Here is a 25,605-nt window from a genome sequence, read left to right as displayed (position 1 = left end):
TTAAGTGAACAAGCTTTTGTGTTATTCTGCTTCCAAACAAGCGCAGTGGATGACAACATTCCTACCTTTGGGAGTTGACAAACACACAAAGAATCCATCCTGATCCCCCATCTCGCACCAGATATCACAATTTACAATAATACTAACTTGAGATCACTTGTGCACAGAAGCAGACAGAGGTGGGGCAGTAGCCATTCATGGAGAGCACCTGGGGCAAGACGGAGGGGGATCGGGGGTGTCGAGGATGTTGGGGGGAGGCGGGGGGGTTCTGGAGGAGGAGGCCGTCACCAGGAGAGCTCCCAGTGGACGTCAGCTGGCTGAGCAGAGCAGCAGGAGAAGAAGGAGAAGGTGTTACTGCTGGAGACATATACTGTTTTTGTTTGGCAGGGAGGAATCACACTATAAGTTTAAGTGTAGACATGTTTGACACTTCTCACTATCCATTCAACTGTTTCAACTATGATGGAGACGCGTACGCTTCCTGTAGCACAGACCAGGAGAAGAAGATGTGCCGGCCCGCCTACAGGTAGGAAAGAGCCCAACTTCCCCTTTCTATTCTATTCTATTCTATTCTATTCTATTCTATTCTACTCTATTCTGTTATTTCATTACAATTTACAAAATAAAGAAAGAAATAAAAAAGTGATCTTAAGACATTTTTTAAGGAAGATGGACTTTCGGCCAGTGTTATTGTTTACTACCTTCTCAGATAATGGGCATTACATTGTTTATTTTTATTTCCTAATATTTCATCGCACAATACCGATTACATAAGAATACATGACATACTCAAAATTAATGACATAGAATAATGAAGGTAAAGTCAGGCACATGTTGTTCAATGTTAGCAGCAGGACTTTAAAATATACAGTATATGTATATAATGTATATTAGGTACATGTATAATAGGTATGCTAGAATTAAGTTATATCTTTTTTTATAGTTAGTTTTACATCAAATACACTTAATACATTTAATTATCGTTATGATGCCGCTTACAGGGTGCTTTAAAGACCTCAAAGTATAACCATTTTCTGAGCCGCTTAACCTCACAAGGGTCGCGGGAGTGCTGGAGCCTATCCCAGCTATCATCGGGCAGGAGGCGGGGTAAACCCTGAACTGGTCGCCAGGCAATCGCTGGGCATCAAAGTATAACAAAATTTGAAAAAGTCTGTTTATTTGACAGGAATATATTAATCCATATAACTCTAAAATATTATAAAATATATCATCTTAAATTGTGATAGCTCTTCCAAGTGATTTTCAAATAAAACGTTTTTTTGTTTGTTTGCTTACATAAGGTTTCTTTTGTATTTGAGGTGGCCCCACTTTAACCAATGACTTTAAAAAAAAAAAAAAAACATTTATTATCAACATTGGTCATTGGTACATTCCTTTGGTTGATCTAATATTGAATGTTATGCAAATGTGAAGCAAAAAACAATGCATTCCATATTCATCACATCTACAATAAATGATGTATATATTAGTGTCACTTCTATTAAAATATGCATATCTTATAGAATTCATGGAATGGTGATCACATGAATGAAATACATCTTTTCATGATAACAAATTGTAACATGCAAAAATTAATCGATGAATCAACAAACTAATCGATTATCAAATTAATCGACAACTATTTTGCTCATCGATTAATCGTTTCGAGACTAACTTAAAATTGTACAAATCGTTGTAATTTCAGCCAATCAACAGTAAATATTCTTAGATTTCTGTCGTCCTCCATGGAAGCAGACTGATTATCTTTGTGTCTATTTAAAATAAGACATTCGCAAACATCTGCTTTTTCTTTGGAATACAATGATCAACATTTTTGCCTTTTTTTAAATTTTACAGACCAAATCAGGAACTGATTCATAAACAATCTACGTTTGTGTATTTCCTGCACTGTCAATTTGAAATAATGTCCTGTTTTTGAATAAAGGGATGGAAATTAAAATGATTTTCATCCAATTCATCAATTCATCGGGGGAAAAAAATCAACAGATTAATAGATAATTAAAATAATTGTTAGTTGCTTCCCTGGTACAGCGTTTACATGAAGTATTTTGAAAAAAAAAAATGTATAAGGAATTTTGATATTGACAAGAGGTAGAAAACTTTGTCATATTGCCTAATTCAAATGCGTGTGCACGTGTCAGCTACATTGCCCTGATCGCCATGGCGATCCAGCAGAGTCCCGAACAGAGGGTTACCCTGTCAGGCATCTATGAGTTTATCATGAGGAGGTTCCCATACTACCGCTCCAACCAGAGAGCCTGGCAGAACTCCATCAGACATAACCTATCGCTCAACAGTTGCTTCATCAAGGTGGACACACAATTAACACGGTATTTTCTTCATGTAGAACAACGGAGAATCCAAGTATCTTCCTGTTGTGTCACAGGTTCCCAGGACGGAGGGAAACGAGAAAGGAAAAGGAAACTTTTGGACTTTTGCCACAGGATGCGAATCCATGCTTGACCTCTTTGAAAACGGCAACTTCCGGCGTCGGAGGCGCAGGCGGAACATGAAAATCAGCCTTCGCGATTCAGGAGAGGCTCCGCTCCGGCCTGCGGAAAGCCATGGCAAGCAGCTCGCGCCTGCGGTCCGCCGCCCCGAGGCGGACTCTACCCTTTGCCCTTTAAACCCCGAGAGGCCTCGGCCGTGCCCCACGCCTAACCCCCTCGCCCCGAAACCGGAGTCAGAGATCAAGTTCAGCATTGACTACATCCTGTCTACGCCGGACCCACCCGTGCCTGGGATCAGATCCTCCCACATAAGCCCTGTGCACATAGGCCCGGCAGGACCACACATACATGTTCTGGAGCCCCAACACCTGAACCTGCACTTCTGGACCCTGTGAGGTCAAAACTGGCACAAACTGGGAGGACGTCCAAAGACAATAGTCATTTAATTGACTTGAAACTGTAATTAAATGAGCGACAAAGTAGAAAGGTACAGTTCATTATGTTGGCTTGCAACACAGAAAGACAAAAAGAACAACACTGAATTCATATTGTCATTCATGCATACAGTATGCACAGAGCAGCGTGTGACCGTCGACGGTAGTCTTCCATACACATACAGTACATGAGATGAAATACTGTGGGGTTGTTTTGACATTTACTGGATTATTTTGGATCAAAAACCTTTATTTTCTTCCTCCTTTCACCAAAGCATAGTTTAAATTAAAATTTAAACTATAAGATTTTTCAATTACTGTCTTTTGTTGACACAAAGTCAAGCGGAACAAATAGCAAAATATCTGCGGAAAATGTTGATGGTTATCAATCATATACCATGTTCAGAAGATAGAATGTCCAAGTTTTCCCAACATTCACACATAAACTGTACTGTACACATGGTTTAATTACTGGCAGTACATACAAGATGCAACTGAAGTTATTCACATAGGTAATTTAAAAAAAAAAAAAAAAATGTATACTAAGGTAAACGGTACTGAGACTTTAATGTGTTGAGACAAATTAAAACCTATAAAATCATACAAAAAGCTGAGTCTCATAAAATATTCAAAATCAACTATTTTCCAAAACCAGTGTAATCATTTTCATACTTATTTTGAACATACTAAAATATAAACAGTATATAATAGTTTTTGGGCAGCATGGTGTAATATGGTGGTTAGCACATTTGCCTCCCAATTCTGAGGTTCTTTGTCTGAATCTCGGCTCATTCCTTCCTGTGTGGCGTGTGCATTTTGTCCCCGGGCTTACGTGGGTTTTCCCCGGGTACTCCGGCTTCCTCCCACATTCCAAAAACAGGAATAATAGGATCAGTGGAGACTCGAAATTGTCATTAGGTGAGTGTGACTGGCAGTTTGTCCATATGTGCACTGCTCATTTGTGACCCTGATAAGGACAAGCACTAAAATGATGGATAAATGTTAGTTTCCTACTCAAAACAGTGGACTACATTTTCTATGAAATTCTGCTACGATCCTCATTCTTCATGTCAGTACATTTTGGGTAAATTGTGTCAAAAGTGGGGTCTAGTGGTACATTTGCTTGACTTCAGGGCAGGCCGCGTGATTCCGTTTCCACTTAGTGATGGTGTGAACGTGAGGGTGAATCGTGGTCTTTCTCTTCTCTATATGTGGCCTGTGATTGACTCAAAAATAGCTGACAACCTAAACATTAAAGCTACATGAAAGTTGTTTATGCTGAAAACTGTGCTAAGGAACAACTCGAACCTTTTATGGCATCCTTGTGCTATTTTGAACATGTTACCAAATTATAGTACTTCCTCCACTAAGGCGACATAGCAAAATAATATGTTCATACTCTTGACTATTCCATGCAGAACAAGTTGTAGATATCTATCAATACTTATCAATATCAAGCCATCCATTTTCCATAGCTTGCCCTCATTAGGGTTGCATTTTAGATGGAGCCTATTCCATCTGATTTTGAGCAAAGGGGAAATTGCCTACAGTGTGTTGACCAACAAACATTCACACCAATAGGTAATTTACTCTTCAATGAACTGGTTTTGGAATGTGGAAGAAATGGTGAAAATACACACCACACAGGTGGCCCTGAACTGAGATTCGAACCCAGAACCTCTTGAATGTGAAGCACACATGCTTACCCCTTTTCACCGGGGTGCCCATACAGATTAATATACAGCGGTGCCTTGAGATACGAGTAATTTGTTGCGTGACAGTTGAATCGTAAATGATCATTTCCCATTGAAATGAATGGAAATAACATTATTCCGTTACAGCCTTCCCCCTGAAAGAAATAAAAAATAAAATTGTTATAACTTGTACTTTAATGAGTAAAATAGCACCCCATTACATTGTGCTTCATAAAAACATACAGTAATGACATAAGTAAAAGGAATTAAAAATAATTAAGCCGTTTTTGTCACACTGCATCAGTAGAATGGCCATTGTGCTGCTCTTTCTGGTGTGCCCACCTTGCCCACCAGTAGAAGCCAGACAGAGATACTATATACCGATATACTGTTCATTGAGATGGGCCACTCGTCATAGTTCATCAGTACGCCACTAATATTAGTTGTTCTATGCATAGGATAAAGAACATATGACTGAGTAGTGTTATATTTTCTGTAAATCTGTTGCTTAAAAGGTTATAGCACCACAACATCCAAGTTGATGCTATTCGGTGGTAGCATTAAGCTAGCAGACCGAAAGGTGAAGCTATGTGGTTTTAAATACACAAAGTGAAATTTGCTTTGTTTGATGTTTAGTTTGACAGTAAACTTCAACAGGGAGTGTCAATAAACAGCTTGAGGCCTCTTTTTTGAAAATGTGTTCACTATTTGCCAAACTGCTGCTTAATGTGAAATCTCTGCCACCATACAGTGCTCATAAATCTGAAGTCTACGCTTGCAAGTCAAAGCAAAAAAAATCTTCCGAACGACAGCTCGTAAGTCGAGTTACTCATATTTCAAGGCCCCACTGTAGTTTAGATGAACTTGAAAGTGGCGTTTTGTCAGTAGGAATGTTAGTTTTCTGGAATGCAGTGGGGGGAAAAAATGCACAAAGGCATCTCAAAATTAATATGTAGCGTGCAGGCGGACATGACGGCAGCCTGTTACGACCCCGCTTGCCACGCCTCCTGCCAAATTTAATTCTTTGTTGGTGACCTTTGGAAATCCTGATTGACTGACACTTAAATTCTAATCCACTCGCTCCTTATTATAACACATGATATGCACCTTTTTTGCTAATGAAAACAAACAAACAAAAAACAGGTCTGGCAAACACATATTTCCTACGTGAGGGAGATCAATCATACTTGTGTGCTGCTGAAGGGACATTTTTCAATTTAACCTTCATATAATGTGTTGACTACATCAGAGAACACACTTAACATGAGTGGCATTTAATATAGCATAACACTTGCAAGGTGAGGCCCAGATGTGACCCTATTTAAATAGTGAGGGGGGTTGTGGCTGAGCTTTAACAACGTTGTCCCCCCCACCCCCATTTCCTTTATACACACGCCAACAAACCCCTGATGCTATTCTAATTAAACACAACTTCTGCCTCTTTTACAAATGCCCCTCATCGATCTGCGGGATTTTGTGTGTGTGCGTGAGGTGCCCCCCAGCAAACGTCTGCAGCAGCGCGAGTTTATGGATCAGCAAGTTTCCATTAAGAAAGTTGTTGACGTCGAATAGCAGGCCACGCCGTGGATATATTTGGGTAAATTAACTTAGCATAAAGTGCTCCGAGGCTACAGGGGCCAGTACCAACTTGAAAAGTCGACATATTGTGCTGTGAGAGATTGGGAGAATGTGGCACTACTGGCCTATTAAATAACCACACGCCCTTAAAATCCTGCAGTATCTTGAGTCATAATTGCTGACGCCGATCACACTTTCCATTTAGATGTTGATAACTTCATTAAATGCGTAAAATGAGCACCTCTGGGTGAGAGGAAGTAAGTGTTGCAGGTCAGATTGAAGCCATTGATGTGCGTCGTTAATAAAATCATAAACACAAATGGGTCATTTAGTTTGAAGTGATTATAATGAAGCTGTGTCAGAATTGGGTAGGATAAAAAATTGACAATTATTTATATTAGTTGTGATGAGGATGTTTTCTTCACAGTATGATGCAGGGAATTAAAGAGAATTATGGAAAGCCGTTTGAGCATTTATTCGATATACTTGATATCCATCTTAAGGTCCATGTACTAGTACACTCTTTTTCCTTACAAGTAAAACCAGACACGTGCACACATTTTATGAGGGCAGTTCCTCAAGCTAAAAAAGGGCACCCATTGCAAAAAGTATTCACACAATTAAGAAAATCAGTACTATTTAACTTGTATTTGACTATGTATTTATTTCTGTTAACACAATCAACAGTCCATAATACCACTATTAACAGAGGCGGTGACTATTGACAAATGTCAGGTTTTTGTCATAAACAAAAATGACCCCTCGATAAATCATTTTAAAACTTTTTTTTCCAACTGTTATTTAATCTTTAACATGTACAACTCAATTGTAAAAAAAAAAAAAAAAAAAAATGTAGCGAGGGGAAGCAAAAACAAACAACTGAGATAAAATGATTGGGAAAAAAACCCTCTTATACAGTAAATAGGGATGTGGCTGTGCTCAGAATTAAGCAATCACATTCAAACTCATGTTAAACGGAGGCAGCACACACCTGCCGCCAATTAAAGGGCCTCTGATTAACCCCAAATAAAATGAGGTGGGACCATATGTATAATTTTCCTTGTAGTGGAAAAAAAGGTTATAAGTAAGACACAGTCGTTCTGTTAGTGCGATCAATTTTCTTCCTAGCAAGGACAAAGAAAATACTAGTACCTTAAAACTGGAGGTCAATGATATGAAGTAAATGCTCAAATGGCTTTCGATAGAGAATGAATGAAAGCATTATGCGCCATTAAGAAGGCAGCATTCAGATGGAGGTGCAACCAAACCAGTCATCTTTATGTTGATCTTGCTCCAAGTGCATGTGTGTCTGTGTTTGTGTGTTTGTCAATAATGAGAAAATCAACACGGCATGTCAATCAATGGCCGCTGGGCGACCTGTTTACATTTTTTACTTTGATTTGTGATAGAGATCCTGCGGTGGTTGGTTGGCGACAGAGCACAAATATGACTGGGAGTGACCGGAAGGGTTTTTATATTAGTTTAGTAAAAAAAAAAAAAAAGAAAAATGTGTGACATTTAAATCAAAATATTGCTTTAAATTTGCCACTTGTCATTTCTTGGTAAACAGGCCACCCAAGTGTTGCATGATTTATTTCACAATAAGGATCAACAATGTATTATTGTTTCTGCCGAATAACTCAAGCACTTGCAAACCTGCCCCGTCATATTTTTACCTCTCTCGTTTGGCTAAATTATGAGAAACCTTTTTTCAAAATGAATGCAGAACCTGCAATTGGTTGTATTCTCTGTGTAGTTGCATGTTAGAAGAAATTAAGTTGACTCCAACTTCCATTTGACAAAGTAGTGTTCAAAGGTTTTAATGAGGTCACTTTCTGATTCAAATATTGAGCAGTTAGTTGCATAGCAGTACAAATACATTTACAACATACATTCTGAATACATGTGATCATGAAAAGAAACAGCATATTTGGGTTCAGAAAAACCATTGCGCTGAGTGGAAAAAAAAAAAACTATCTCATAATATAATAGTCTGAAGTTATTTCCTAGCGTTAAATGTGCAAAATGTTAAATAAATGCAATGGTTTGTTTACTATATTGCAGTAATTTATGCAGTTTAATAGCAGCTTGATAAGCAATCCAGAGGTGGTGAATCGCACTGAATGATACTCTGAGTTGCATTAAAACCAAGTTCTGTGTCGCACAGCAGGAACATTGCACTTTTGTGAGGAATTTACATGCAATGCAACTACAATGCACCACAGCTCTGGCCACAGTTGAGTAACTCACACCTGGGGTCGGGTGACATTACTGTAAAGTAGTTGTTAGCACCGCTATCCTACCACCAGGGGGCGCTGGGAGTGAACTCTTCACCGAGGAGAACACGTTGAGCACCCAAACCTCCATGAAAATCATTCTGCAAGAATCCATAAGTGATTATTCACTCTCAACCACATCACTAATACGTTGCTTGTATTTTTGTTTTTGCTTTGGGCATACTTTTACTAAATGGTCTTGAATAACAACATTAAGTCAATTATATGACTGGTTGTCACCTTCACTAGTAGGTTCAATAATAGCGTGAGTGTAATAACAACATACATAACAAAATATCTCATTTACAATGTGTTACACTGTTTTTAAACATGTCAGGGAACAAGTTACCATTGTCAAAAACATAAACAAGTTACCTTTTCTGCTCACAATCCACCAAACTGTGCAGCAACTCCAGTTGTGGATCAGTGTTCTGGTGCTTTCCTAAAACACCCCGCTTTTCATTTTGACCGGGGCGGGGGGAAATCCCTCCAGAAACGAAGGCCGAATGAGTGGGGCCCCACATTGCAGGATGAGGCGATTCCAGGCGACCAATTGGGAAGCCCCTGGTGTGGGGCCCCCTCCAGAGCGTCACAGTGGGGCCGAAGAGGGGCATGAATGACAAGAGTTTACTACAGGTCAGCTTTGTTAGTTTGGCTCATCAAAAAAAAAAAAAACATAAACTTGGGAGTATGTCACACTGCTAAAAGTTTTATTTAGTTCATGCAGAAGTCAAACAACACAGACAGAAAATCACACACACATCAGCATCTGTCCACTCAAGTGTTCAGTGATCACAAAGAAACAAAGTTCCTCTGAGGGAGCTGGACTGTCCCGTGTGCTGAGGTCCAGTTACACATGGGCAATAAAGAGGACACACTGGCATTAATGGACTAAACAAGAGGCATACAGGACATCGACAATATACCAGGTGTGTCAGAAAACCTCCAGGACTAGCGTCGCAAAAGATGCATTTCAAACCCAAACCAAGTTTTACACTTTGAAGTAATCACCCTGGAGTCTATCGCACGTTCCCAGTCTTCTATGCCACACTTGCATGTAATCCTGGAAGGATTCTTCCGGGATCCTCCACAGCTCCATTGTCACGGCCATCTGGATGTTGTCCACATCTAAGAAATAGGTCCCCTCGATGAACCCTAAAAACGCTTATTGGCTAATTTTAAGGGTCCGGCTAGGGGGGTCCATTGTACATTTTTTGTGGCACCAGTCCTGGAACATTTCTGACACACTACATATGTGTCTCTTCAGTCGACATATATGTATAATTTTGGAAGGAGAGAGGATGCGCCATTAAATCTAAAAATAAAGCTGAATCCTTCTTGAATGGATGACAGGTGATGCTTTACGTGTTTACATTCGACCCACATGAACACCAACAGAATCAATAACACACAATACATCAGCCAGCAGCAATGTATAAAACATATCTAGACTCCATAAAAAGCCACAAAAATAAATCAATTGCCCCTACATAGAGCTTTTCCCCATATATTCCTTGACTGCAATAAAACCATTTAAAATACTCATGTGAAGGGGAGCAGGGAGGACAATTACCAATAAGTTATTTTTACACTCCCAAACTCTATAATTACTTACATCCGAGTGCTCCTCCCTCAGCTGATTTACATAAAGTACAAGTTCAAATGCCACGCCGCTGTCAAAGTGCACGCTTGCTCTCAGCTCCTGGAACAAGTTTACTCCCGTCAAGAAAGTAAAAGGTCTCATTTGTAGCGCCTGAGCTCATTTCTGGGGAACAAATAGTGGCGCTGGAAAGGTCAGAATCTTTTCTAAAGATGTCAGCCTACAGGAAGCGCACACCAATAATGTGCAAACAGCATGAAAGGGATGAGAATGATATAACCATGGGTTGAAGGCGTTCTTTCTGTATCCAAGGGAAATAACACATTTGGTCCTTTGAACTAAAGAAGACGAAAAACAGAATACAACTGCCCATAAATTATTTTCTCAGCATTAAGGTGATCACGCAAACAAGACCTAAGCCAAAGAAACCTCAACACATACGTAGTCAATAAGGGCAGTTTGAAAACTACAACACAAAAAAGGCAGATTGGACCCCAAATAAAACACATTACTGTGTACAACTATGCCAAACTAAACTCACTTGTTTTAAGCGCATTACATCATGAGGTTCCCTTTGCTTGTGCAGCGCATCCCTAATCATACAGCAGCCAGGAAATGCGAGCTCATCAGCCCTCCCTTTCCCCCCTACAATTCTACTGTATATTACATTTCTCTCAAACATACTTCGCTTGAAATATACACGAAAAGGAACATTAGTCATTTACACATTTACACTTGAAATCATGCCTACTTGCAGCGGGACTGAACGGAAAAATAATATTGCCGTATGGATGCTCAGGACAGCAAAACCAAACCGGAGGTTTTAGTAACAAAACATAACTGACTAATCGTGTGTAATGATGCATGCTGGGAGGTTTTTTGGGGGGGGCAACCCATTTAAGTCTACATGCAAGCATGAAGACGCACACACCCCGCTGTCATTTCATGCCATTCATCCCTTTTTTTAACATATGAAAATAGAACGTTTAGTTAAGTTTTTCCCGTGTAGACGTACAGATTCCCTTTCAATGAAGTTACATCACTGCAGTGGATCTAAATAGTGTTACTTGACGTGTTTTGGTCTACATGGCAAACAAAGCGTCCTCCGGTCTGTCCGGCTTCTTGCGGCTTGGGGTTCCCTGCGCTGCGCCGGGCTCAGCACTTGGAGGAGATGGCAGGCTGGGGACCATTTCTGCGGCTTTGGCTCGTTCCTCCAGGAACTTGTCAAACTCTGCGATCATACAAGCAAGCAAAAGAAAAATAAGACAGTCGTTCTCAAACTTTTAGTACCACCTCAAAAAATATTACTCTCCAAGTACCACCATTAAAATACAGCAGTGTAGTAAGCCTTCAAAATGTTATTGATTTAAAAAAAAAAAAAAAAAAAAACACTGAGGTTTAATTCTTAAAAAGCATATTTAGTATTATCGTAAGCCATTTTAACATGCCCAGTTTGAACATTAACAATGCATTTAAATTCTGTATAGGAAAATGAAAAACTGCACTTAAATATGTTTTCACTTAAAATGTATTGCACATAAAATTAGCAAAAAAAATCTGATCGAAATAAAAGTCTAAAAACGGTTATTAAATATTAAATATGAAGGATTGGCCTAAAAAAATAAATACAACTGAACTGCACCTAGGCAGCGATTCTTTCACGCACCACTAGGGGCAACCCAATTACAGTAACATCTATTGTATTTTCTGTTATCCCTTCTAAGGCGTTTCACATATTTTGTTAGACAAAATTGGGGTTGGTTAAACATTACGGTGTTTAAATGTATTTTAATTTGTGGCGTTTTATGTGTCAGTTTTACAGTTAACGTCCACTAGGAGTTAAAACAACAGCTTGAAGCAAGCACACTTGGGATCTTTGATTGAGAACTATGCGAGAGTGAGAACAGGCAATAAGGAATACTTTAAAAAGTATGTTTTATTTAAAATGTTCAAATGAGTTTAAAGTGTGCGTGTTAAAAAAGTTTTTATATGGTCTCTCTCTCGCTATATATAAAAAACTGGTTTTCACCTGTTGCAGGCGGGTATTCTCTGCAATAAACTGAAGTTCACTGTACTGTACTTACCTTCACTTGTCACACCCTCCTCACCTTCATCTCCTTTCTGTAAATGGAAGACAGGGTTTTACATGTGATAACACTGGAAACACACTCCCGTTCATAATGGAAGCACCCCCAGAGGCAACATGCAAGCATTCTTTATGAATTAACATCTCACCAGTTAGGTCTTATTATGAAATCATACTGACAAAGACCCTCTTACCAGCCGATTAGCAATCAACCAAAAGTAGTGTTAGTTAAAAACGACAACAATGTGCATTAAGAGAATTAAATAACCACAAACACACAGTTGGCAATATTCAAGGCATGACAGGATTGCAGATTTGTGTAAAATGAGCATGAGCAGAAACTGTGTAAAAGCAGATGCATATGGTTTGGAATTATGTTTGTAATAATAGAGTATTAGTATATGGTCCACATTCAAGGGAAATAAAATTGAAATTACAAGAAACGGCATAATGTTAGGAGGATGAAGTAATATTACAAAATAGCAGTAATGTAAAAAAAAAAAATCATATGCGAATAAAGCAATATTAATATAAGAATATATTGTCCCAAGAATGAAGTACACTTTTTTAATGTGCAATATTACAAGAATCAATATTTAATGTTATAATTGTTGTATTTGTTTGAGAAAACAATCCTATCGAGTATAAAATTGTGCAAAAAGTTACAAAAATAAAGTCATCTTTTTCATTGGAAAAAGGTCTGGAGAGGAAGCCCCAATAAGACAAAAACATAATGTCATGAGAATAAAGCAATACTTTTTAAGAAATATGTAAAAAGGTATGAGAATGTATTAGCAATATGATGCAAAAATATACATTTTTTTAAGTTAATTTTTTTAGTAAAACTATGGAGAATAAAATTGTGGTAGAAGTTAAATGTTTTAAAGAAAAAAGTTATTGTGGGAATAAAGACCCAATAATAGAAAAATTGTCAAATGTTTAAGTCATCAGAATAAAGACTCAATAATAGAGGAAAATTAAATTTCAGAAGACTAAATTCATTGTTTTTCAAGAATATGTAAGTCAAAACAATACAATTGAACAAAATGACTGACATGATTAAAATAGTTTTTGTTCAAGATTTATATTACAAAAAAATGGGGCATAATTTGAATGAGTCAATATCAAAATCATTCCATTCCTGAGAGCTGATAGTTGCAGTCACAGTTTACTTGATGCTCATTTGTACAATATGCTGCCATGTTAATGACCACTGGTTCCCAAAAAAGTGTTAGCAAAGTAATCTAGGATGTTAAAATGAAACGATCAGAGGAAAAAATGAAGTGCGAGTGGATTATATTACTAAAAATAAGAGGACAAAGGATAAAACAGAATGGAAAAAAGGAAAGAGTATACAGAAATAACACAAAATGAAAACAAAAATCATGATAGGCTCACCACATCAGTACTTAGCCACTCCTCTATGTCATCCATGACAGAGGACTGGCCTCCGACACACTAGAGGGCGAGATCATAATGACCGTGGGTGGCCATTGGGGCAGCAAAGCCACAAAAGAAAACAAAATCAAGCCCCAAAACACAAAAGTGAATATGATTTCTTTGGTATGCACTTAATGTAACTTAAAAAAAAAAAAAAAAAATAGGGATGAAAAAAGGTGGGGTAGTGGCTTATCACAAAACCATAGTGACTACAATTCAAGCAAGCGTTTTTTAATACCTTGGCATATTTAAGAATTCAAAAACAGGTTAACAGCAGCAATTATAACTGTCATTTCAATTTGTGTTTAGTGACTACACAACTGGAGAACGTCCTAAGACCTAGTTTAAGGCCATCTTGTTCATAGGGCTGGGTGATTTTGGCCTGAAAATAAAATTCGATTTCTCTCTCTCTCTCACACTCACACACACACACGCACACGGACGCACACAAAAATCAGATTTTTGATTTTCCCTTTGCTTATAGGAAAGGCAAATGAAAATGGCATTATTCAAAACAAGTTTTGCGTTTTGTCCCCCCCCCCCCTTCTGAGATCAGCTTTATTTCTCCTGATAAGCTTTGAAACAGCTTCTCCACCCCCAAGCATTTACTAAATAATAGAAATGTATATATTTTTATTTAGAGATAATGTGAAAACAAGGAAAAAACAGTCTGAAAATATGAACATTTAACAACATAAAATGAGCCGTCTTGTCAAAGAGAGGTGAGGCAAGGTGACTGCGGCAAAATATTTGACCCATGGAAGCACATAAAAAAATAAATTAAAAATAGCACCACGTTTGGCAATGCTCAGCATGATTGACTTCATGATTGCCGTCTGCCAGGCTCTTATTACAGAAAAAGTGAGAAAATGATTCTGCTCATGTCGGTTTTTTAGCGGGAATTGAAGTTGCGTGTCACTTTTTTGAAAAATAATTGCTAAAGGGGTCAGAACAGTTGCCAACTTTGCAACACTTCCTGTCCTTTTGTAAACTAGCTCCCCTCTGTAGGTAGGTAGGTGGGTGGTTAAATAAATAAAGAATAAATAAATAATTAATCACCCAGCCCTACTTGTTTAGTGATGCCACCATTTAAAATAACAAGCAATTATTTACATGATTTTTGATGATTCTGTTAAAAATTGGCATCTGCCAGTGTTTGCTACAGGTTGCAGACTCACACACAACCCTGACAGTGTTTTTCACTGAGACTCACCGCTGCTGCATGCGGCTGTTGGACATCCAGAGTGGGAGGAAGAGCAGCAGCTGCAGCAGCTGCAGCAGCATGGCTGTCCTCTGCTTGAGTCCTGAGAAAGGAAGGAGATATGATGCAATAAAGGTGTGTTTTTGTGTCATTTAAAGCAGCTGTCCCGACCTTTGTTTGTTCCATAGTTTCCTGAATACAGCTTTCTTTTTCATGGAAGTTATAGGCGCTTCTTCTTCTTGGCCTTTTCCCGAAGAGGCTCTCGAAAGACATTTTTACTATCATGTGGGTTTACTTTATTATTACCATATCACATGACTGAAACAAGTAGTTTAATGTGAACATAATCACAGGTGGATGCACCTGATTTTCAAAATAAACCTTCTTTCAGACTCTCAAAATAACGTTTAGAGTCTTTCTGTGCATCCTGGTATCAAATGACCCATGGACAGCTGGTTGGAGACCCTTATTTAAAGACACGTGCCATGTAAAGTTTGAGAGAATAGTTCCTTGGCTAATTCATTGTTTGTTGTGATTGCCTTACATCGTTTTAGGTTCAGGGAGGGATCCAGTCCTAGTTTGGGCAAACACGTCAAATTCGTCCTGGGAAGGTGGAGGCTTGCAGCTGGATAAAGAGCTTAGGGTGCTGCTCACACTGTCGGCGCCAACATCTGTACGAAACATAAACACACCGTACAGCTTACTACTACACACAATCAACTTGCACAGCCCACATTTAAAGATAATTCATACATACCCTGTGCAAGTTGTTTTTCAAAAGAGTCAACTCATTCCAAATAATATATATTAGACTAGATATTTCACATTTTAAATAATTAATAAATAATACAGTGAAACCCTGCCTATTGGCAGTTCGCTGTACGCAAATTTATACCTATTTGAGTTTTTTTTTTTCCTGTGGAACATACCCTCAGCTATTTGCTGAAAAACTATGCAGGGGTTTTCTGCTCTTTTGTTTAAGATGCCACAATATGACACCAAAAGCCCGGGCTAAATAAAAACGTAGTAATTGATAATCCAAGCCTTGTATGTCTGGGAGGAGCTAAATTTAACCTGGGTTGTTAGTTGCAGTATTCACAACATGTCCATGTAAACGCACAATCATGTCCATGTAAACGCACAATCAAAAAAACTCTAAGGTTAGTATTACTGAATTTATTTCATAAAACTCTGACTGTGGCTTGTGTTTTTAACAGTCACTTTTTAGACATTTCCCATATATTCTCAAGCAATTTGGTGATTTACCAAATGTATGAGTTGCATATAATCAGTAAGGTTTCTTTTTCTGCTAAGAACAAGAGCCCAGTCGATCTTCCGTGAGTCATTGCTGCCACATTTAACTCAATTAGCCTATAAAGCTGACTGTATCAAAGATGTGGAGGCAAGTAACTGCACTACACTGACCTTGCACTGACGCTATGAATCCACAATAAATGAAGCACAATATAGTGAGGGATTACTGTACATGCTATTATAATTTTTTTTAAACTATAAGTATATGCAATTATAAACATTTTTATGGGGGGTATCAATTACTCATGGGGTGTCAATTACTCATGTTTCCTTGCAACTAGCCGGGATAGGAACCGAGCCCTGTCGAGGGGGTTTAGTGTAGTAGACGTACCTAGTCCAGCCAGGCGAGAGGCCAAGGTGGCTGGAGAGGATGGTCTCCCAGTGGTGGCAGTGATGCTCGGAGGTAAGCTGGTTGGAGCTGCGTTGGGCATGTTGCTGACCACCGCTGGTGAGGCGGGACCCAGATCTATGAGGTTGTCCGCTGTCGCTTCACTTAAGACCTGGTGGGAAAAGCAGAAACATAATTGTGAGCAAATGCATCAACTCTAAAACTGATTGGACTTCTTAATGTGTAGTATGTTTGCACCGTGGGATCAATGCTGTCACAACTAATAAACAGGTGATGATGTTATGCAACACAAGAAAAACAATCTAGCTGATAAGCTTCAAGAGAGCATGAAAATGTCTTTAAAAAAACATTTCTTAAGGGGTTGTACACTTTTACTTCAAACTGATTTTGGTAAGAGGGACTTTACATACATGTACCACAAGGGCTTTTTTCCCCCTCTCATAAAAGTGTATAAATATCCCCTTAAGAAGGAGGAAGGAAAAGAGAAAAAAAAAAAAAAAAAAAAAAAAAAAAAAAAAGGGAGAAGAACAGGGTAGAGGATTCTTAAGGTCTGTATGAGGATGGGGGCACATTCTTACTTGACATCATGACTGTCAGACAAACAGATTTATTTTTCTTAATTTGTTTTGCCATCTAACACTATCTTTGTTCCGAGTCATTGACTGGTTGAGGCTGCATAGACAAGACAAGACATGCCGTACAGGGTGGAAGCCCCACATATTCAACCAGGTTTCGAAAGTCCACGTGGTGTCAGACTACTATAGGGTACTGATCTTACAGGGTATTGATCTTTTAGGGAGGCCGAGATTGGTTTCGTACTTGCCTGTCTCAGCTAGCCACAGAAACAGAGGAACAGAAAAGAACAGAAAAAAAGAGACAGTTACATGCCTGAAAGGTGACAGTGACACTGCAACGTATACAGTGCCTAAATTCAAAGGAAACCCAACAAAGAAGCGGCTAAATGTCTTTTTGAGAATGTCCGTAGATAAAAACAAAATCTATACTGAACACAAATAATGCAGAAATTAACCCTGTGCACTGAAATTGGTGTTGTGTCCTTAGACTGGGCTCCACACCAACTTTTGCACTAGTAGCACTGATGCGACCAAATTTTTCCAGTTGGTCGCACCAGCACATGATTTGCTTTGGATCATTTTTGGAGGAGCTACACCATGACGGCATACCATAGTTTCACATGAAGAAAAGATTGACAGTGACTTGAGATATTTGCAAATATTTTACTGTGAACAAGAAGTTTGTCAAGCAGTGGCAGACAAAACAGGTCAATTAAATGAAAAAAAAACCAAGGCTTTACTTTTATTTGATCATTTGTTTGACTCAGAGGGGCCAGTTTATATAATGAGGGTTCCTAACCTTCTTCCCCCGAGAAAACCACTTAATTTTGAGCAATACCACGACCAAATGATTGCTATACATTTAAAAACGATTGCATAAGTACAGATAGATAGATAGATTTGTTAGCTTCATAACAAAGTTATTAAAACCTTTGCACGACTCTGTGTTTTAACGAGTAAAATGAAAATGACAGACAAATTAAGCAGGCAAACCTTGCAGTTAGTGTAGCCTCCCAACACACACACACACCCTCCTAATATTAGAATTCATAACAATAAGATGTCTTTCTCTCTCTCTATCTCTAGCTCGCTCTCTTTCTCTGGGAGCGTTCAGGAGAATGCAGAGGGTAAAAAAGGAGACTTTCAACCATTAAAACATGCACTCGCACAAGTGCAACAAGGACATTTTTAATCGCACAAGCTAAAAAAAAGGTCACATATGCGACCAATTTGGTCTCAGTCTCGAGCATGTTAGGTGTTACCTTTTTGTTTATTGTTAACTATAAAGGTGCATATCAATGAATTAGAATACAGTGGAAAATCTTATTTTAGTAGTTCAATTAAAAAAGTGAAACTCATACAGATTCAAAACACTGTATAAGATTTAATGTTTTTATATTATATTGATGATTATAGCTTAAAGCTAACAAAAACTCCAACTTCACCATCTCAAGAAATTAGAATATAACATAAGAAAAAAATCACTTGGGAATTGGCCTTCTAAATAGTATTTTCCTGTGTGTTTAATGAATCTAGATAATACAAGTTTGTTGAGTTTCCAGTTAATTAGGCATGAAAATCAGTGAACGGCAGAACACAGATCAGACATTGTGAAGACGGTTAACAACATTCAGGCGCACCAGATGGAAACTGCTGTGATGTCGAAGAATGGAGACGTCATGCAGCCGTGGGTGTAACAGTAGCTCTGAATAACAGACAGACAATGGACATGTTTCCCCCCCCACCTGAAGTACTGACTCACCCCATTGTTGACACTTTGAGCTGTAGACCTTCCAGATCTGAACCTCTCGTATCTGAAGCACAGAAAGGACATTGGCGCATGGACGCTGACGATGATGGGTCAGTTCCGTGTGCAGCTGCTGACATTGAATAAGTGTTCTCACCTTTCGTAGCGCAAGAAGATGTTATTGAGGTCATCGTTTACGTGCAGCAGCTCCTCAGTAACTGCCTCGTTGGAGACACAGGATATGAGCTCCACTATCCTCTGCTGCATGGCTCTGCATGTCCTGTTCAGCTCCTGAAATACACACAGTTAAGAGTACATGCTAATAAGGCACATACCCAGAAGCATGTTGAAACACACACAGTACACATAAACTCAGATAGGAGGTGCTCCTTGCCTGTAGCAACTCATAGTCAGAAGTGTCCTCCTGTGCCGGGACCATTTCAGTCAACATCTCAGACATGACTTTAGTGTTCCCTCGCACAACATCCAACTCGCTGCGCAGTCTGCAAATCTGACAGGGAAATGAAAGCAACTGGATTAAGAAATAGTACACGACTGAAACCTCGTTGATCTGCGAATTGTCATTCAATCGTGAATTAATCTACTCGCAAATGTTTCTATTTCTACTATTTGCTGAAAATTGCACCAATTTGCACCTATTCGCGTGTTGTTTAGGACTTTCTGGAACACCCTAACATTAGGGTTGGCCATCGAGAATCGAGAACCAATTGGAACCGGGATTAACATTCCGGTTCCCCCAAAATCAGTTCCCCCTGTTTCAATGCCTACAGTCCACCAACCCCGAAGAAGAAGTGGCAAAAACCAATGAAGAAGTGGCGAAAACCAACGAAGTAGAACGCGCACGAAGACATGCTTGTACCCAAAGGCAGTGGCGAACAAAAGTGTGTCTTAATTAACTATGTTAAAATAAATGACCAGTAACTTCAGTGCAACACTTAAGATTATATTGTGCAAAGGAGGCTTTCACAATGTGTAGAAGTCTGACGCGCTCCCTCCCGCTACGAGCCTCAGCCTACACCGTGCAGAACTTCAGTCAATTGGGTGAGTGAAACAATAAAATACGTCTATACCAACATTGAGCCAGCTAACAAGTTGAACGGTGGGTTGCACTCTTGCACTGATGGTTTTTAGCGTTTTAGTCTTCAAACCAACGTAAGAGCTGATGACAGACACACAAAAAATATATAAATTACCCTACTGGAAAGAAAGTAGAAACAGTCGCATTACAATCTTAACATTGAGCTAAAACTTCACCAAAAGGTCAAACTAGCAACTTTACATCACAATGAATTGGGACAAAAAGGAATCGACATTTTACAGAGCATTTAGCTCCATTCATTACTCTTTTTCGTTTTACTTTCATTTTTACCGGTGTCGTGTGAAGTTATTTTTCATACCAAAATGCTGAGTTTCGGTGCGAACTCTTCAAAATAAAAGGCTACACACTTAAAACAGGAAGTCAAATTATAACTTGCACATATAAACCATTTGACATAAAAAAACAGTCGCAAATAACTATTGTTACAATGCTATATTTAACTTTTAGCTGATAATTAATGCATTTTAAGTCAATTGGGTTAGTTCCACACACATTGCCTTTTATTTCATAGGTTTGATATTGATACTGGTTACAAAGAACCGCGAGTCAAATGTTCATTTTAGTTTATGCTGCGGACGGCTAAGAAAATTGATGTTCACAATTTGGACACCCTTTATTGAAACCATGCAAACATTTTTGACCCAGCCTCCTAAAAGAATCGGAATTGAGAATCGTTTGGAACTGGCATCGAAATGAGGAATCTGGACCAGAATCGCTCAAATTCAATCTTTTACGGAAGAGTAGCTAGTGTTGGCCCCCAGCTGATAACTGGCCGGCTTGACAGCGTGTGGGGTTGATTTCGGAGAAAGCAGGGTGGTAAATGTCTCACGATGATACAGAGAAATGTCTGGATCACTACTGGCAGCATCAACCGGTAAAGGCTCACTGCTCAACATAACATACAGTGAGTGCCGAACAAAAGCTAAAGAGTTGTTTGCGATACACATATATTTAAGAAAACATATTTAAGAGTATCTATGTACTACTGAATCAAAAACAATCAGATGACTAATAGGAAAGTAGTAATTGGAATTTTTATGGCTTGCAAAGCAGTGACATACATGCCAACAACCTCGTACTTCTGATGCATTATTTTTTAGATCAAATAATTGTTAGCCATTTTTTAAGAGCAAAATTGTAAGATGATCTTGAAATGATATTAAAGTGTCTTGACATCATTGCTGGGGGTATATTTGGGTTTAAAGCTTTAATATAGGTTATTTTAAACGTGTTTCACAATGTTTTGCTATTTGTGAAGGGGGCTTAGTCTTAATCACAATAAATAGTTCGGGTTTACTGTACATAACTGTAAGAATCAATATAAAAATAAATAGACAAATATTTCCATCTAAACACCAAATGCCACTTCTTAGTCACATTGCATCCACTGAAACTACATGTATGTGTAATTTCTCTACAAGTCAAAGGTTTGGACACAATTTCTCATTCAATAGCACTGGGGAAGTGTGTTCAAAATGCTGAATGGTGCTGAGTGTTTGTCATACTGTACCTGTTCAGGTGTTGGGTTGATGGCCCCAGTGGGTTGAATGTTTGCAACTTGAGGTGTGGTGAAGGCCGTTGGAACAGCATGTGGCGCAGGTTGGGATGGGGTGGTGTACTTATGTAAAGTTGAGTCTCCCTCCGGTGCAGATGCGGTCTTATAGGACAAATCACATGAGAAGACTGTCTCGCTGCACTTGCCAACAATTATCGGGTGGTGTGTGATGCTGCCGCCCCCCTCCCTCCTACCCTCTGAGGTGTATGTATAGGCGAGAGGGTCTCCAAGTCTGACAGGGGGAACTCGATGCCTTTTCTCTTTAGCTCCTCATAGATTTGGACAACGCCTGTGAGATCTGGACTGCTCCTGAAAGCATCGGCCCATGCCTCCAGTCACAGAAAAAAAGTGGGTTAAAGTAAGTTTCCATGACTGATTGACGTTAGCAGGATCAAATCAAAACTATTTGGTTGATTTCCATTAAACCTTAGAAAAGGGTATGAGGCATAGGCCAAGAAAAATTAAACATCACATCCTGCTGTAATATCACAGTAAATTAGAAATGCATGATTGTAAAGAAGGCGGCACGGTGGCCGACTGGTTAGAGCGTCAGCCTCACAGTTCTGAGGTGCGGGGTTCAATCCCCGTCCCCGCCTGTGTGGAGTTTGCATGTTCTCCCCGTGCCTGCGTGGGTTTTCTCCGGGCACTCCGGTTTCCTCCCACATCCCAAAAACATGCATTAATTGGAGACTCTAAATTGCCCGTAGGCATGACTGTGAGTGCGAATGGTTGTTTGTTTCTATGTGTCCTGCGATTGGCTGGCAACCAGTTCAGGGTGTACCCCGCCCCCTGCCCGATGACAGCTGGGATAGGCTCCAGCACGCCCGCGACCCTAGTGAGGAGAAGCGGCTCAGAAAATGGATGGATGGATGATTGTAAAGAACAACAAGTTATCCTGTCTGGCAGCTCCGATTGTATGTACCATAACATGTACCATTTTCAATAGCTCTTGTCCTATCTCAGTTGACTTTGGGCAAGAGGTGCGGTACACCCAACCAGTTGCAGGTCGTATAGGTAATCAATCCCACATTAACATGCAAACAACACCCCGTCAAACTTGGGACCTCTCAATTGTAAGGCAGACTTGCTAACCAGTACTACACCACTGTGCTGCCCCAAGAACATTAAAAACAAAAACACAATCAGTTTCCTATTACTATAATAATGCTTGTTCAAATTTAACTGTGTGGCACGGGACACCCTGAACTGGCCGCCAGTCAATCACAGGGCACATATAGACAAATAACCATTATGACTCAAATTCAAATCTATGGCCAAGTTAACAGTCTCTAATTAACCTAAATTAACATGCATGTTTTGGGGATGTGGGACGAAACCACATTACCTGTAAAAGATGCAAACTCTACACAGTTGGAAAAAGAGAGATTGGAGCCCAAATCTGCTGCTTGTGCATCACATGCTCACCACTACTCCATTGTTCTGCCGACTAGGACTATTCAATTTATGAACACAATTTAAGAGCTACTGCTAACCTTACAAGGTTAATATAATCTTATAGGGTCCAGACAGAGTGGGAAAAGGGGGCTAATACAGAATAACAAAGTATGGGGTGTAAAAATAACACCAGAGAATGGTTCTCCAATTACTTGTGTGTGCACTGGCTACACGCAGTAATGGAAACAGGAATATTGCAACAGCATTAGCACTTGGTATGCGTAAGAACATCTGTTAACATGCCAACAATAGTTGCACAACCCTAGTGCCCCAAACTTGTTAGGCTAATGGCTTGACAAACACTGCTATGCTCCTCTCCTGGCGCCATGCTATGGTCAACTCGTGGAAATAAGAGCATTGCAAGGTTACCTGAGCTGAGCCTGGTAACATGAGCTGCACTGGGTGAAGCCCGAGAGATACTCGCCTTTATCTGACTGCACGTTGCGCACTTCTGCACAGCCTCATAAACTTGTCATAAAAAAACCTCTTTGAATATCTCAATTAGCCTCACATTCACTGGCTTGATCATAAATAACCACATTCTCTATTGCAGGACATGAAAAAGGTAACAAAGCTGTATGTCCATCACACGTGTGGAACAGACAAAGACTACAAAGATTCCCCTTTGTTGTGAGCTTACCTGAATGAGGGCCAGTACTTTGTCTTGAACGATGTTTGGAGGGTTGTTTTTAGGAGAGATTATTTTAACAAGAACGCCATCGACAAAGTCCCTGCTAGTGACTAGAGCATGAAACCTGTGGCCACAGTTCTTTACACAAGTCTCCAGCACCTGATGGAAGCAGAGAGGTGAAAATTTTTTGAAACTGTTGTCTATTAAATGTACAGCATATGCTTTATCGTCCTCTCGCTGTTGTGACTGTAAAATGGGGAAAAAAACTACACCTTTTGCACCACACTTTCATTGACAGTCACATGTAAATACAGTGACTCTGATACGGGCGAATGGTACGACTGATATGATGAACAACCATAGAGCTGGGAATGGAACTTATTGTGACAGAGTGGTAGTGTACACACGCTGTCGTGGTTGTTACACAAAGTGAACATCAATAATATCAAACCAACATGTGATGTGTGTTTAGTCTTAATGTGAAGAGAATCATCTTCCGGGATCAAGGTAAACAGGTTTTTTTAGTTTTATTTTACAGCGATCAATTTATTTTTAAACAGTACTTGTATGACAAGAATATATATTTTAAAAAAGCACAATAATGCCTTCAGCAAGACTCCCTCTGCTTCCTTAAACGCCGTCTATGGGAAAGGTAAGAACATGTGAGGAGCCTTATTTTAGTTTCATATAGTTGTGATTTTTTTTTTTAATGCAAAGTCTTGAAGCAGATTAACTGTTTTGCTTATTTCATACTGGGAAAAAGTGTTTTGAAACATGAACAAATGGGACGCCAAGCAGAGATCTAGGAATGGATTGTGCTCAACCTTTAGGACTCCACTTTAATTGTGTCCGCCTCAGCTTGTACTCACCGTTAAAGCCAGCATCACTTCCCTGTAGTTCCTATTGCCATTCAGCCTCTTTTTCACTGCCCTAATCGCATCCTTTGGCCTGCACACAAAAGTACACCTGACAAATTAACAATGCCAGCATTGAACAATAAACCAAACATATTTTTAAATGGGGAAGGAACTTAAAAATTGAGAGATCCATAAGTTAATCATTTTCACATAGCTGGAGTTTACACGTATGCATCAGAAATAATTAACTCATGCGTTGTTTGACTACTAGCTCTACATTCGGTATTGATCTCATAAAGAGAGACGAAGAAATGCAGATTTGAGCAGACTATTTATAAAGTGAAATGCAGATCCGTGCGATTTGCTTGACCCATCTAAGACAAATTACAACCCACTAATCAAACAAGCTTTTGACTTCACGCAACAGCTTAACCATATAGCGAGATAAGCAGCGCGGCCTGGTTTAAATCATATTTGCAAAGGAAGAGATGGGCTTCAAGTGATAAAAACAGCGATAATCTTGACAAGAGTATATGAGAGGTGATCAATGTCTTGATTTTCTCTGTGCTCACCCGTCTTCTGTTTCATTGATAATGTCACATATTTCCATGTTAAGCGTCCAGTCTTCACTTGGTAGGGATCCGTCAGTTGCTCTTTCTGGAAAATAAGTACGGATATGAGAGAGAGAAAGAGGGAAGAGGGGGAGGAAAAGAACCGCGAGGGCGCCTGTCAAAAACGAACAGAGTTAATAAGAGGTGATGACTAATGGCTAGCTAACTACTGGCTAGCTACGGTCATTCAATATGCCAATGAATGAGCGAATAACTTTGCAAATGATGTCTACGTCAGACTCAGCAATAAAAACGACCAACTCAAGTGTTTTGTCACAAGTAACACTAACAACGACAACATATGTTAAGTACTTGTTAGCTAGGCGGCTAACGGGGATAGTTTTAAAGAGCCCTGGCGATAGCCTAGTGCTAGCTCGCACGTTAACAATATCGTCGCGGATTCGATACGTTTTCAAAACATAATCTCATATTGTCATTTCTGTGACGACTTCTTACATACCAATGCAATGCCCCACTGGGGTACTGTACGGATTTCCCATAAGGAACTCCATCTTGGCCGTCAACAAACAAGTCAATTCGGAGAAACGCGATGTTGCTCCATCAGGAAACATGCAGCATGCCCCACCCCCAGAGCCATGCCATTGGTCGAG

The 25,605-nt window shown here is 39.4% G+C and overlaps 2 protein-coding genes across 4 annotated transcripts; one reads left to right on the top strand and one right to left on the bottom strand.

Annotated features, from left to right (window-relative positions):
• Positions 1-289: 289 nt before the first annotated feature.
• Positions 290-6,878, top strand: foxl3 (forkhead box L3). The gene is made up of 3 exons (XM_061756998.1): positions 290-526; positions 2,163-2,331; positions 2,408-6,878. Exons 1-3 carry the CDS (start codon positions 420-422, stop codon positions 2,864-2,866), a joined length of 735 nt encoding a protein of 244 aa, XP_061612982.1. The 5' UTR covers positions 290-419; the 3' UTR covers positions 2,867-6,878.
• Positions 6,879-9,142: 2,264 nt separating this feature from the next.
• tom1l2 (target of myb1 like 2 membrane trafficking protein) lies at positions 9,143-25,582 on the bottom strand. 3 transcript variants are annotated; one of them, XM_061755473.1, is made up of 15 exons: positions 25,455-25,582; positions 24,956-25,040; positions 24,396-24,474; positions 23,536-23,685; positions 21,635-21,769; positions 21,396-21,542; positions 19,160-19,276; positions 18,923-19,056; positions 18,781-18,832; positions 16,426-16,594; positions 15,325-15,451; positions 14,793-14,883; positions 13,538-13,597; positions 12,138-12,174; positions 9,143-11,284 (listed from the first exon to the last, which is right to left on the bottom strand). In XM_061755473.1, the coding sequence occupies exons 1-15, from the start codon at positions 25,564-25,566 to the stop codon at positions 11,136-11,138; spliced, it is 1,644 nt and encodes a 547-aa protein (XP_061611457.1). In that variant the 5' UTR covers positions 25,567-25,582; the 3' UTR covers positions 9,143-11,135. The 3 variants fall into 3 exon arrangements, with proteins under 3 accessions (XP_061611457.1, XP_061611458.1, XP_061611459.1); XM_061755474.1 differs by lacking the exon at positions 13,538-13,597; XM_061755475.1 differs by lacking the exon at positions 21,635-21,769.
• Between the last annotated feature and the right edge of the window lie 23 nt (positions 25,583-25,605).

Source organism: Phyllopteryx taeniolatus, chromosome 19 (genome assembly GCF_024500385.1).
Source record: "Phyllopteryx taeniolatus isolate TA_2022b chromosome 19, UOR_Ptae_1.2, whole genome shotgun sequence".
In the NCBI taxonomy this organism is placed as follows: domain Eukaryota; kingdom Metazoa; phylum Chordata; class Actinopteri; order Syngnathiformes; family Syngnathidae; genus Phyllopteryx; species Phyllopteryx taeniolatus.
The sequence above is the reverse complement of the archived record's forward strand: the minus strand, read 5'-3'. Positions and strand labels throughout refer to the sequence as shown.